The sequence below is a fragment of the Dryobates pubescens genome, chromosome 30 (genome assembly GCF_014839835.1).
Source record: "Dryobates pubescens isolate bDryPub1 chromosome 30, bDryPub1.pri, whole genome shotgun sequence".
Classification (NCBI taxonomy): Eukaryota; Metazoa; Chordata; class Aves; order Piciformes; family Picidae; genus Dryobates; species Dryobates pubescens.
In genome coordinates, this window is record NC_071641.1 from 4,700,345 (window position 1) to 4,713,740 (window position 13,396).

The 13,396-nt window shown below is 43.6% G+C and overlaps 1 protein-coding gene across 1 annotated transcript in view; it reads left to right on the forward strand.

The window, feature by feature from the left end:
- DOCK1 (dedicator of cytokinesis 1) overlaps positions 1-12,681 on the forward strand; it is a 347,686-nt gene extending 335,005 nt beyond the window's left edge. The window contains exon 52 of the mRNA XM_054174763.1: positions 11,505-12,681. Within this exon, the coding sequence (XP_054030738.1) occupies positions 11,505-11,600 (96 nt within the window). The 3' untranslated portion in view covers positions 11,601-12,681. The remainder of the gene's footprint in view (positions 1-11,504) is intronic.
- Positions 12,682-13,396: the final 715 nt, after the last annotated feature.

Sequence of the window (13,396 nt, forward strand, 5' to 3'; positions counted from 1 at the left end):
GAGTGTTTTAATTACACTTGTTTTTATTAACCCTTTTCCTCTTAATTTCCATCAAAGCATGCTAAGCCCTTACCCATTTCCTTGGCTTCTGTCTCAGAGGCCAGCTCTTGCTTGACCTGAATACAGACCTCCAAGTGGAAAATTACAGAATGTACAGGAGGGCTGCCAGGACTTTTGTCTAAGGAATCCATCTTCATGAAGAAACCTGAGAAATTCAAATTAGCTTTCAGATTTCTTGAATGCTTTCCTGTGAGAGCTCCAGAGTAGTAAATCCATTTTGTATGATATACTGTAAGTTTCAGGTCATGGTAGTAGCTCAGGATTGCTAATGTGAGTTCAGTTTCTAGCTGAAGACATTAAACAGCCAGATGATAAAAAATACGCTGGGAAATAAACCCCCCAATAACCAGTTTCTTTTTCCCATCCTTGTGAGGCTGTTGGAGGGGGTTCCCATCAGTGGACACATGCTAGATGTTTACTGTCCTGCTAGCAAAGACCATCTTGCTGGGATGGTTGGAGCTCAGACCTGAAGACAACTCAGGTTCCAGGCTCAGTCTCATTGAGGTTGGAGATGTGACCTTGTGGAGCTCTGGTACCTGTCATGAGCAGGGTTTCCGCATCATTAAATGGATGTTCATAAAAATAGGAGCAATATGCTCTCCTGCCTTTCTGCAAAGTTTTATTCTGCTCTTCATTTTTCTTTTCTCTTCACAGTCTTTACCTCCCAGAGTCCTTTCATATTCTTCTTTTAATATATTTTCTAATTGTAAAAGTGGACGCACGTTAGGTGTTGAAGGACCTCAGGATTTGAGCATAGCTCAGAAATGCAGTCAGATGGAGGCTGAGTCACCTCAGCTACCTGTCCAAAATTTTCTTCAGCATCTGTATTTTTAGAAACTTTTACAAGGTGAGTTTCAAAGTCTGTTCAGCTTGGTGAAAAGAAGGCTCCAGAGGGACCTCATCGTGGCCTCCCAGTACCTGAAAGGGGTATAGAAGAAAGCTGGGAAGGGACTTTTTGCAAAGGGTTGTAGCATAGGATGAGGGAGAATGGATTGAAGCTTGAGGAGAGCAGATTTGGACTGGATATTAGGCAGAAATTCTTTACAGTGAGGGTGGTGAGATGCTGGAACAGGTTGCCTGGGGAGGTTGTGAATGCCCCCTCCCTGGAGGTGTTCAAGGCCAGATAGGATGAGGGCTTGGGCAACCTGGGCTAGTGGAAGGTGTTTCCACCCATGGCAGGGGGTTGGAACTAGATGATCTTTAAGGTCCCTTCCAACCCAAACTGTTCTATGAATCTATGAAAATGGATCTAATGCAGATTTGTCACAAAGCCACATGTAATAGCCTTAGAGTTAATTTCAGAAAAGGCTTCTAGTCTTGTAACAATCACTCTGCACATTTATTTCATCAGTCTTGTAGGAAGGAAGCTGTTAAAGAACATAAAGAAAATGAGCAGTGCTGGGCATGAAAGATCAGATGGGTTCTTATTACTGCTGTGATTAAATCTTGCTTTGCAGTTTTTAGTGCCTTCTGTTTTCTTGGGTCAAACAGCTACCTACATACTTCACAACTTTCTAATTCTCTGCCTGGTAAACTGATCATCTTTTAAATTACACAAGCTTTGTATCAGTGAAGAAAAATCAGTAAAGAATATTACAGATAAGATTATCTTGGTAGCTTTTAAACTGGCAGTACCTGCCTGTGTGAGAAATCATTACATTGTTCACTCTGGTTGCCTTGCAGCCAGTTATGAAAACCTAAAACCAGTGCTGCAGTGAACTGAGAAGCATGCAATGATAAATGCACTGACTGCTTCAAATCAAACTGCCAGCTATAGTGTCATTTAATGTCTGAGATGGTGATCTTTAATCATTTGGAGCCCACTGTTAGCTGGGTCTAACTAAGGTCTTTTATCCAGGTGATCACCTAATTACGATTTTCTGATTGTCCTCTTATTCATTGTTAACTGTGAGACCCTTACATATATTTTCTTGCACTGTGTGATTTGTTCAGCTAAAAATGTCCTTAATAATAGATGGGAACATAAAAAAGAAGTCTATGACTCCTGCAAGGATTATTATTACATCAAGGGATTCCTTTAGGCATTTCTCGTTCTCTATGGGTTCATCCATACCCTTGCATACAAATCAGCTGCCTGCTTGGTATTCACAGCGAGGAGGGAAACTCAAAGGGAATAGACAAAGGAGCACTTACATTTATAATAGCAGCTCTAACACTTACTAAGCATCAGGTAATGGTTTGGAGGAGAACATCCTGCTCAGTCTGGCACAGATGGAGAACTGGGCAAGGGGGAACAGCCAAGGCTGAGCAGTGTGTAATGGCGAGGACCAGAAGAGTCTCACAGGGCTGGTGGTGACTGCTTGTTTTGGCTCTCTAGGATCCTGTTACATGAGGAGCGTTCAGACTGGTGATTTGAGTATCATGGCAGTGTTCACACAAGAAGGAAAAATACAGGGAGGTTTATGTGTTGTGATGCATAGAGTGTAGTGTTGATCACTGTCTCTTACAGTCACTGCATTGAGCAGAAAAATGCCTTAAAGGAAACATACAGTCTTCACGCAGAGAGAGAAAAAGAGTTGAGGCTGGAGACCCAGCTGGAGCCACAGAATTCATAGAATCACAGAATGGTGTGGATTGGAAGGGTCCTTTAAAAGTCATCTAATCCAACCTACCTGCAGTCAGCAGGGACATCTTCCATTAGAGCAGGTTTCCCAGAGCCCCAACCAACCTGACCTGCAATGGTTCCAGGGACAGAGCATCTACTCCCTCTCTGGGCAACCTGGGCCAGTGTTTAACTATCCTCTGTGTAAAACATGGCTTCATTTTCTCTAGACTAAATCTCCCTCATTTTGTTTCAAACCATCACCCTTCATTCTGTCACAAGAGGCCCTGCTAAATAGTCTGTCCCCATCTTTCATGTAGCTTCCCTCAAGTACTGGAAGGCTGCTCTAAGGTCTGCTTCACCAAGCTGAACAACCCCAGCTCTCTCAGCCTGTCCTCACAGCAGAGGTGTTCCAGCACTAGTTAAGGGGGGAGCACTAGTTACGAGTTGGCAATTGTTTCTTCCCTGATGTTATTTTTCAGGAGAAATTCCTTCTTGCTAAGTGCCTCACACAGCCCTCTGACTCCATGCCAGCAGGGGCTTGTGAGGAAGTCTCTAAGTAAGGGGGTACCACCAGCTTGGGACTCATAGCACTGGTCCGGTGGCCCAAGGCTCACTGCCAGCTTACCACAGCAGGGAGAGTTCAGTTGTTAGGAACATTATCCTGTGGATATGTTGGAAAAGCTGAAGTTGGAAATGATGAATCCCTTATATTAAATTAGAAAGTTGACTTTGAGGACTGCATTTGCTCACAAATGCAAATAAATGCCTCTTCTCTGTTTGATGCACCAAACATTGGAACAGGCTGCCCAGGGAGGTGGTGAAGTCAACATCCCTGGAGGTGTTTAAAAGACGTGTGGATGTGGTGCTGAGGGACATGGACATGATGATCTCGGAGGCCTCTTCCAACCTTCACAGTTCCATGATTCTACAAGTTCTTAAGCCACAGGCTTTTCATGAACACAGGCTTATGACCAAAGGCTTTCCATTATGTATAGGACTTGAAATGTACCCAAAAGGGGGAAGAAAAAAAAAAAAAAAGAGGGGAAGAAATTTGGGGTTTATTTACCATCTGATAATTATTTTACCTGCTGGAGATGGGAAGCGTTGCAGATCCTTCCTTTAGTGCAAAGTTTCCTCCACCTCCCACCTCGCTGGGGCCAGGGTTCATTGGGTTAAGCTCTTGCCAAGCAAAGAGTTTCTAAAAAGCTCAGACTCACTTTTTAATAAGTCTCAAAATCAATGAACCACCACTGCTTATTGCAGGAGTTTGAGTGAAAAATGTGTTCTTCCACCGTCTGCCTGGAGATATAGAGCCTGTGATGTGTCCCTGAGCAGCACCCTTGATTTTGTTTTGGAAAGGACCATCTCACTGCCCTCAGCCTGATCATCTGCAGGCTCTGCTCTGGCCAACTGGTAACACATTTGTTTATTGGTCTCGCTGGGCCATGGCCTTCAATAAGAAATAGAGTTTCAGTCTGGAGTTTAAACCTAATTCTGAGAGTATTGCTCATAACTCTTGTGGTCTGTTTATGTACAGACCAGAGCAGAACAGCAGTGCTTTAGAAAATCCAGTTAGTCGGCACGATCTGAAGTACTAATGGCCTCCACATGCAGAAATGTGGTTCAGCAGAGGGAAAATCACATTAGCTCTGTCTTAACACAGATGGCACGCAAAGGGAGCAAAGTCCTCAGTGCAGGAGGGGTGCAGATCTCTGAAAGTTTCAGCTCTCCCTGTTGTCTGCTGCCATCACCCCCAAAGGAGCATAGCACTGCTCATCCAACAGAAGGGGGAAAAAAAAGGAAGAATCTGAGGTACTGATTTGAAGCAATTGATGTTGCCTGTTTTGAGGGAACTTTCACGTTGTCCAAGGAGGGGAGTGAGACACCTCTGCTGTGGCACCAGGCTGAGATAGTTGGGGTTGTTCAGCCTGGAGAAAAGAAGGCTCCAGGAAGACCTTCTTGTAGCTTTTCAGTACTTAAAGGAGACCTGGAAGAAAGATGAGTACAATCCTCTTAGCAGAGCCTGTTGTGAAAGGACAAAGGGTGACAGATTGCAACTAAAAAACAAGAGAAATTATTCTAGATGTAAGGAAGAAATGTTTGACACTGAGGGTGGTGAAACGCTGGCCCCAGTTGCACAGAGAGGTGGGAGATGCCCCATCCCTGGAACCATTGCAGGTCAGCTTGTTTGGGGCTCTGAGCAACCTGCTCAAGTTGAAAATGTCTCTGCTGACTGCAGGGGGATTGAACTAGATGACCTTTACAGCTCCCTTCCAATCCAAACCAGGCTGTGATCTCTCTACAACTGCCTGAAAGAGCATTTTGGGGGACCAGACTCTTCTCCCAGGTAACAAGTGGCAGGATGGGAGGAAATGGACCTAAGTTGCAGCAGGGGAGGTTCAGGTTGGATTTTAAGAAGAATTTCTCCACCAAAAGGATCATTGGACACTGGGTAAGGACACTTGGACTGGAAGTAGTGGAGGCCTACTCCCTGGAGCTGTTTAAAAGACGTTTGGATGAGGTGCTTAGGACATGGTCTCATAGCTCTGTACAGGGAGATGTTAGGTTATGGTTGGACTTGATCTTAAGGTCTTTTCCAACCAGGCTATTCTATGGTTCTATGTTTAGCAGACAAAGCACCCTCTGCAGAAGGACTCTTTCAGTTATAGATTCACAGAATTGTTTTGGTTAGAAAGGACCTATAAGAACATTGAGTCCAACTGTTACCTAACTCTACCAAGGCTGGTGTTAACCCATGTCCCTCAGCATCACATCTCTGCCTCTTTTAAACATCTCAAGGGATGGGAATTCAACCACCTCCCTGGGCAGCCTGGTCCAATGTTCAAGAACCCTTTCAGGGAAGAAGTTTCTTCCAAGGTCCAACCTAAAGTTCACTCCAGCAAGTGCAGCTAATGGCTCTGTCAAAAGAAACTCCAAGAGATGAAGTGTGAGGACAGAATTAAATCAGTCATTTTACATCGATTACCTGCAGTATTTGCCACATATCTTTGTTCCCTGGGTCAACCAACCAATTAGCTCAAACTGTCTAGAATTTGGTTCACATGAGTGGAGTCGAGTTGATTCTCTCCACTGGCACATCATTGCTCTTTCAGAATGGGAGTGTTAACTCCATCAAGACCTCACGTTATCTGTTAGTTTTTATTGCAGATACGAAATTAAGCAAGTTGCTACTTGTCAGGCAATGCAGCTCCCTGCTAAAAGCAAAGTGTAAGTGAGAAGGAGCAATTCAGAGCTCCAGATTTGGACTTGATGGTCTTAGAGGTCTTCTCCAACCACAACAATTCTGTGATTGAGGAACATTTACACAGTCCCATGTAGCTGCTAGTCAGTGTAGACAATAAGGTAATTAGAGCAAGGAGTGATAGCTTTAAGCCAAAAGAGAGAGATTTAGACTAGATGGAAGGAAGAAATTCTTAATGCTGAGGGTGGTGAGACACTGGCCCATGTTGCCCAGAAAGGTGGTAACTGCTCCATCCCTGGAAACATTCCAGGTCAAGTGTTCTTTTTTGGGCTCTGAGCAACCCGCTCTAGTTGCAGCCTGCTGACTGCAGAGGGATTGGGCTAGATGACCTTTAAAGTGCCCTTCCAACCCAAACCATTCTATGATTCTATTTACATCTCATTTCTACTGCTTCTGACCCAATTAGGTCTGTTTATCCTTCAAGGTAAAGGGTTTTTTTTGTCTTGATTGAATGTCCATAGTTTGTCGTATTGCTGGCCATTTAATTGCAAAGAAAAACAGCTATACAGGAAGACATTTCCTGCAGTGTCACAAGGACCATCTTTGGGAAGCGGATTTTGTTCAATTCTGTTGACTTTTAAGAGATTATTTTTGGGTTTGTAATTGGGGAAACAAAACCAACCAACCAAACAAAAAGAGACAAACAAAATAACCCCCCTAACATTGTAGTATCTCATTTTTTGCCTTCACAGAGTAGGGGGAAAAAAAAGCATTTTTTTGGGGTCTTCTTTAATTGATTTTTGCTGCATCCTGGATGTGTACAGTGTAGCATGGTCTATCTGTAAGAAAATGGAGACCAATGTTTTTAAACCTGATTCTTTTCTCCAAGAAAAAAAGAGAAGAGGAACAAAACCCAACAACAAACAAATGGGAGCAATTTCATGTTCAAGGCAGAAGGAACAGATTGCTTCTGTGTTTGCAGATGTGCCTTTTACATAAGGTTTCTGCTTCCCCTGAGGTAGCCGTGAGTCAAAGATTCTTGCCCAAAATAGGTCTGAATGTGAAGCAGCAGCCTCTGTAGTTTTGTCAGAGAGGGAAAGCACGTGTCAGGATTTGGTGGGTTCACAATTAACCACTGAAATATAAAGATCAACTCTACAAAGCAGTTGCTAATTAAACTGAAAATCCAGGGAAAAGTCTGTTTTGTGTTTCAAAGCTTCTAACAGAAAGCAGAGCGAAACTGAACTTCCTAAGCCTCATAGTCATAGAACTGTTTTTTGTTGGAAAGGACCTTTGAGAACTCTACCAAGGCTGGTGCTAAACTGCACCACATCTCTGCAGCTTTTAAATACCCCCATGGATGGGGATTCATCCACCTCTCTGGGGAGCCTGTTCCAATGTTCAAAAACCTTTTCAGTGAAGAAGTTTCTGCTAATATGCAACCTAAACCTCCCCTGGTGCAGCGTGAGGCTATTTCTTCCTGTCTGATCTCTTCTTACCTGTTCCTTGGGAGAAGAGACCAACCCCCACCTGTCTCCCAACCTCCTACCAGGCAGTAGAAGAGAGCCAGAAAGTCTCCCCTCAGCCTCCCTTTCACCAGGCTGAACAGCCCCAATTCCATCACATACTCCTCACCAGAGCTGGAGTCCAGACTCGTCACCAGCTTTTGTTGCCCTTCTCTGGACATGCTACAGCATCTCAGTGTCCTTCTTGTAGTGAGGGGTCCAAAACTGATCATAGTTCTTGAGGTGTGGCCTCCCAAGTGCTGAGTACAGGATCAGAATGATTTTCTGAGTATGATACTAGGGGGAGAGGGAAAGTGTGCTTGAATTTCTTCCTGTGCTGGAATAACTGGGAGCATGGACCAGCCCTGGGAGGGGTGGCTGGGTCTGGAGTTGCACCAGTTCCACACTGGCACATTTTGTCACACTAATTCCTCAATAATGTTGGCCTGACAGGCATTACACATTCTACTTAATATATTCACTGGTAGCTTTATTATATAAATGAACATGTACTAAATTTATCTGACTTTCTAATGGAAATTGTAAATTCAATTATAATAATTATCTACCTATCTCTGTTATTTCTTTCTGCCTAATTTGCTTGCAGAACCTAAGCTCTGGAAGGTTTTGTGCTTGTTATTTATAGCCTATATATTTAGCTTATTCTCATTGTATTTGCCTTGTATCTGTTCCTCCAAAGCGGGTTTGCAGGGAGAGTTTGATTGTGCTCTGATCAGGATGGTGGGCTCATTTGTTTGAGAAGTGCCTTTGATCTGATTGAATTGAGATTTATTGCCAATATGCTGGTATTCAGATTCACAATGGATATTCACAAATGATGCTATCAGCAAGGTTAGTTTCTTCCTGGTGAGAAATACCAAGTTAAAAGATTTCTGAGAGCAAAGCACTGAGGAAATTCTGATGGTTTGTGATGTGTTTGAGAGGGGCACCTGGTTTATTTAGTCATCTCTGTGGTGGGGTGATTCAGCCTGGGGAAGAGCAGGCTTAGAGCAGCTTTAAATTATTTTTAACAGGGCTACAGGAGAGCTGGAGAGGGACTTTTTACAAAGGCATGGACAAGGTGTAATGGCTTCAAACTGGAAGAAGCTGGATTTAAGTTAGACATCAGGCAGAAATTCTTCACCAAGAGGGTGGCAAGGCACTGGAACAGGTTCCCCAGAGAAGTTGTGGATCATCCAACTCTGGAAGTGCTCAAAGCCAGGCTGGATGGGGCCTTGGGCAGCTTGGTCTGGTAGGAGGTGTCCCTGCCCAGGGTAGAGGGTTGGAGCTAGATTCTATGAGGATTTCCTTCATGTTGTGCACTGATGCTCTGCAGACCACCAACATCTCCAAAAGTTTGCCCAGAGCCTCAGCCTGGACACAGGACTGTAATTCAGCAGTTCCTCAAGGATGTTGAAAACTGCAGACCACCTTTGAATGATTGAATCTAAGTAATCATGCAATGGACTGCGTTGGAAGGGACCTCTAGAGGTCATCTAGTCCAACTCCCCCACCTCCTGCAGTAAGCAGGGATATCCCCAACTATTCCACCTCTTACTCAGGTGCCTTAGTAGGGATTCTGGAGCTAACTTAACATACCAGGTTAATAAAGTACTTGGGAAGATAGAGGAAATGTTTTGTGGTTCTGACTGTAATGCTTGAGAGACAGATCACAGCTGTAGTTAAAATAAACCCAAACGAACCTTTGGGCTTGCATTTAGTAAAATAAAGTTCTTATTTTATCTACTTTTCATATTAGCCTCTTGATTTTCTGACTTGGAGATCATTGTATCTTGCTGTAAGTCAGGGTTTGAGCCTGCTCTGGAAAATGAGTGCTGCTTACTCAGCAGGGTTTCCTTGTGTGCATTTCAAGCAGTAGTGCCCTTTTGAGACTCAAACCTTTTAATAACCTGGTGGTTTCTTCAACAGAGCCAAGATAAACTTTAACTGAACTGTGAATGTGAAAGTCTTAAGTGCCAAATACGCTCAGTCCTGGAACACCTCCTTTACAAAGAAAAGCTGAGAGAGTTGGGGTTGTTCAACCTGGAGAAGAGAAGGATCCAGAGAGAGACCTTATAGCAGCCCTTCAGTACTTAAAGGGGGGCCTGAAAGAAATCTGGCCTGCCAGTGTGCAGTCTGAGCTTTTGGTTTAGTCTACAGTCAGCTGAACTGTGTGGTAAAAGCTCCAGGTATATGCTGTCTGGAAACATGTGTGGAAGAGGGCAGGAGAGCATCAAGTTACCTTAAAGATACTTTTCCCCTTCTACTCTTACACATCTCTGGAAACTCCCAGTCAGAAAGTTTCAGGAGTATTAGGAGACTCTCCAGGCTTCTTCTGCCCTGTGACAGAAGAAAGACTGAACTATCCTGGCATCTCCCTGAACCTTTCTTTTGGAGAGCAGCTTGGGATACCTTTTAAAAGGAAGGGTTTTGTTTCACAGAATCACCAAGGTTGGAAGAGACCTCAAAGATGCGTTTTCACGTGATGTAGCAGTTGCTTGTCTACCAGTTCTTCACTGTGATTGAGAAATCATAGAAGAGCTTAAGTTGGAAGGGATCATCTACTCCAACATCCCTGTCATGGGCAGGGACACCTCTCAACTAGATTTGGTTGCTCAAGGCTTCATCCAGCCTGGTCTTGAATACCTCCAGGGAAGGGATATGCACAACCTCCCTGGGTAATTCCAGAGTCTCACCACCCTCATACTGAAGATCTTCCTAAGATCCAGTCTAAACCTACTCTCCCTCAGCTTAAAACCGTTTCCCCTTGTCCAATCGCTAGACACCCTTATGAAAAGCCTCTCTCCAGCCTTCCTGTAGGATCCCTTTGGGTATTGAAAGGCAGCTATAAGGTTCCCCCAGAGTCTTCTCTTCTCCAGACTGTACAACCCCAGCTCCCTCAACCTATCCACATAGGAGAGGTACTTCAGCCCTTGGATCATCATTGTGGTCCTCCTCTGGACCCATTCCAACAGTCTGTGTCCTTCTTACAGTGGGGACACCAGAACTAGGCACAGTATTCATTGTTTGTATTGTCCAAGACATTAATAAAAGTTGGAAGATGAGTAGCAAGATTGGAATTGTAGGACATGCAGTGCAGCACTGAGGATTTTCAAGTGTTTGAGCTGTTCCTGTAGCACTGATGAAGGCAATCTGGCAGAGCTGGTGTGTGTTGGTGGGGTTTACGTGTCAGCACGTGGAGCCAGCATTCAGTGTGGGGTGGGTGAGGTGGGAAGGGTACACTGAGACCTGAACAAGTGGAAATAAAAAAGCATCATTATCCTTGGAGAAGAACAAAAGGTTCTTCTCCAAGTTGCTGGCTGAGCAGGGGAAGGATCTTAGGGATAAACAAAACCAAAGCAGCATTTATGAGCTGTGACACTGCAGTGCAGCGATGGGAAACCTGGAATGGCTGCAGAGCCAAAATGCTATAGAAAAGCTGGGTGCAAAGTGTGAGAGCAAATTGCAGGGCTCTCAAGCTCTTTCAGAAACACATTTGATCATGATTCTGTGATTCTGTGCATGTGATGGAAAAAAAGAAGTCTTAATTTCCATAATGACTTTTAATTTGTCTAATTACTGGGTGAGTCTCACCAAGGGTGCTGCTGTTCTGTTGTGTGATGTATGAAGTGATTTAAAAGATATATATTTGAACAGCCTGCTCTGAATGGTTTAACTGAATGTCTAGCAGTGGATTGCAAGTTACTTGTCTCTTCAATTATTTTTTAATAATTATTTGTCTTCTAAATGTGCAAAATACCAAATTAACAGGAAAGCAACGAAGCTTCTGCCTCAGCTTGGCTTTTCAGCTCTGTAGGGCTTGGAGGCTGAGGGCAATCGATACAGACCAAGAAATCAATATCCTATCATGATACAAAGTGGGGAATTATAAACTTCTCCAGTGCTTTCAAAAGATTTTTCCTGAAATGCTGAGCTAATTAATCATGAACCCACGAGAGATTTTTCTCATTGTCAAAAGTTGTGTTTTAAGCTAATGGCCAAGAGTGTTCGGTATTCACAGGACAAGATTCTGTGGAGAAGCTTTCAGGAGTCAGAGAGCTGCAGACTTACCTGCAGTTAGATATGAAACAGCAAATGTCTCAGAGTCACACAGTCTGTCAAAATTAGTCTCTGTCTGCTAACACGCTCTATCAAAATTGGTTTCTTCCAGCACCTGCCACCTCCACTCCCCAGCAAGACTCCCCCGCCTCCGCCTCCAAAGACAACTCGGAAGCAAACGTCTGTTGACTCTGGGATTGTCCAGTGAAGGAAGGAAGCATTTTTGTTGTCCAAAGATAAAGCTGTAACAATTCATTTCCCCAAGTGTTTTATGGTATATAATATTTACCTCATTCAAGCGTGCAGTATCTAACATTTAGTGCAATGACTCTAACTCCGTAAGAAATCCTTGCCTAGCCATGTGTCGGAAGCAACACTACACCCCACCTCCCTTACCCCTTTCTGGGGTTACTCCCTCCCAGAACTTGAAAGAAATCTGAATTTCTACTTGAGACTGGGGGGTGTTCATCAACTGACAGTATCCTCATCCTAAACCACCTCCCTGCTTCTTCTGGATAACTTCAGGCACGTAGGTATAGCTGTGGAAATTAAAATTAAAGAGCTGAATATTTTGTACCTAAAGCGTTTAGGTAGCTGTGGAGTTTAAAATGAGCTGAGTGTTTTGTACCTAATCTCAGTGTATATAGGAATCGATGATGCTATCCACATGGAATTCGGTGCACGTTGGAGTAGGCTTCACAAGAAGGAGAAGCCCCAAATTCTGCCCAGGGCTACAAATCAAGACACAGCTTATCTGTGAAATGTGCCTTCTGTATTGCAAAGTAGCTGGTTGCTAATGGGCTCTGTCAAGGGAGGTGATGGGTCATCTCCGTTTTCATTCAGTTGGCCCTTCTGCCAGGGCCATGATCAGGGGGTAAAGCATGGAAGCCTTTGAGGTTTTCTTTAGGAAAAGAAAACAGAGGAGGCTGATAGGAGAGGGCTCCTGGTCGTTCAGAACCTGGTGGTTGAATGCAGGAATGGGAAGAGCTTTTCCTTTTCTCCTTTAATGTGTAATATTTCATGTGGATTAGGATGAACTGAACGGGATCACTTTGTCCTTGTGCCATCATTCTGTACAGCGTTTGTATATATGATGGTTTTTAGAATGTTTTAATTTTTATGGTGCCTGCTTTTCACGTAATAATGAATTCATGTGCCTGCAAAGGATGCCTTGCCTACTTTTAATTTCCTAATTGCTGAAAAAAAAAAGAAAAACAGAAGAAAGGGGGGGAAAAAAAAGGGCAATTTGTTTGCCAGATATTAGGCTCTGAGAAATATCAGACAATGATGATGGGGGGGGAGGGTATTGGGAGGGAGGAAGGAAACTAACTTTATATTGTAGCTTTTTTTTTTTACTGTCATCAGTTTGTTGGGTTTTTTTACTATCTACAATCTTTTTACTCTTACAGTAGATTGTTTTTAAATATACCACTGACTCAAAAATAAAATAAAATACTATTTTAAAATACTTGCTTAAGAAAATGGAGACACTTGACCTTTCCTTCTTGCTTTTGGGATCCTCGTTTCAGGAGCTGCTGCGCTCTCCAGAGGGGTATGTATACATTTACCTTCTCTTTTTTTTCCCTGAACAGTCTTGAGGGAGCCTGTGGTAAAGCTGAAGTCTCATCCTCCTCCTCTGTCTGTTCCTGGCTGTGTGTGCCACTGGGATCAAACACCTCGGCACTGGAAACACGCCTCTTCCTATCCTGTCGATATTCATAAGGATAGCTTGCTTACCTTTAAGTTAGAAGTTAGTTGTTGCTGAACACTTCAGAAAATATAAGGTTTGTGTAATAATTGCTACTTACAAATGTCAAGAGTTAGGGAGGGGTCGGCCACCTGACCGCTTCCAGAGGCTCTCCATGCACCCCTCTCCATTCCCAATGGGAAGAGATGGGGAACAAAGGAGAGAGAGTGCTGGGTTGGGAAAGAAAACCAAACCAGCTTTAATTGAAATGCTACCAACAAAATTAAATAGATGCAAATAGATACAAACCAACATGG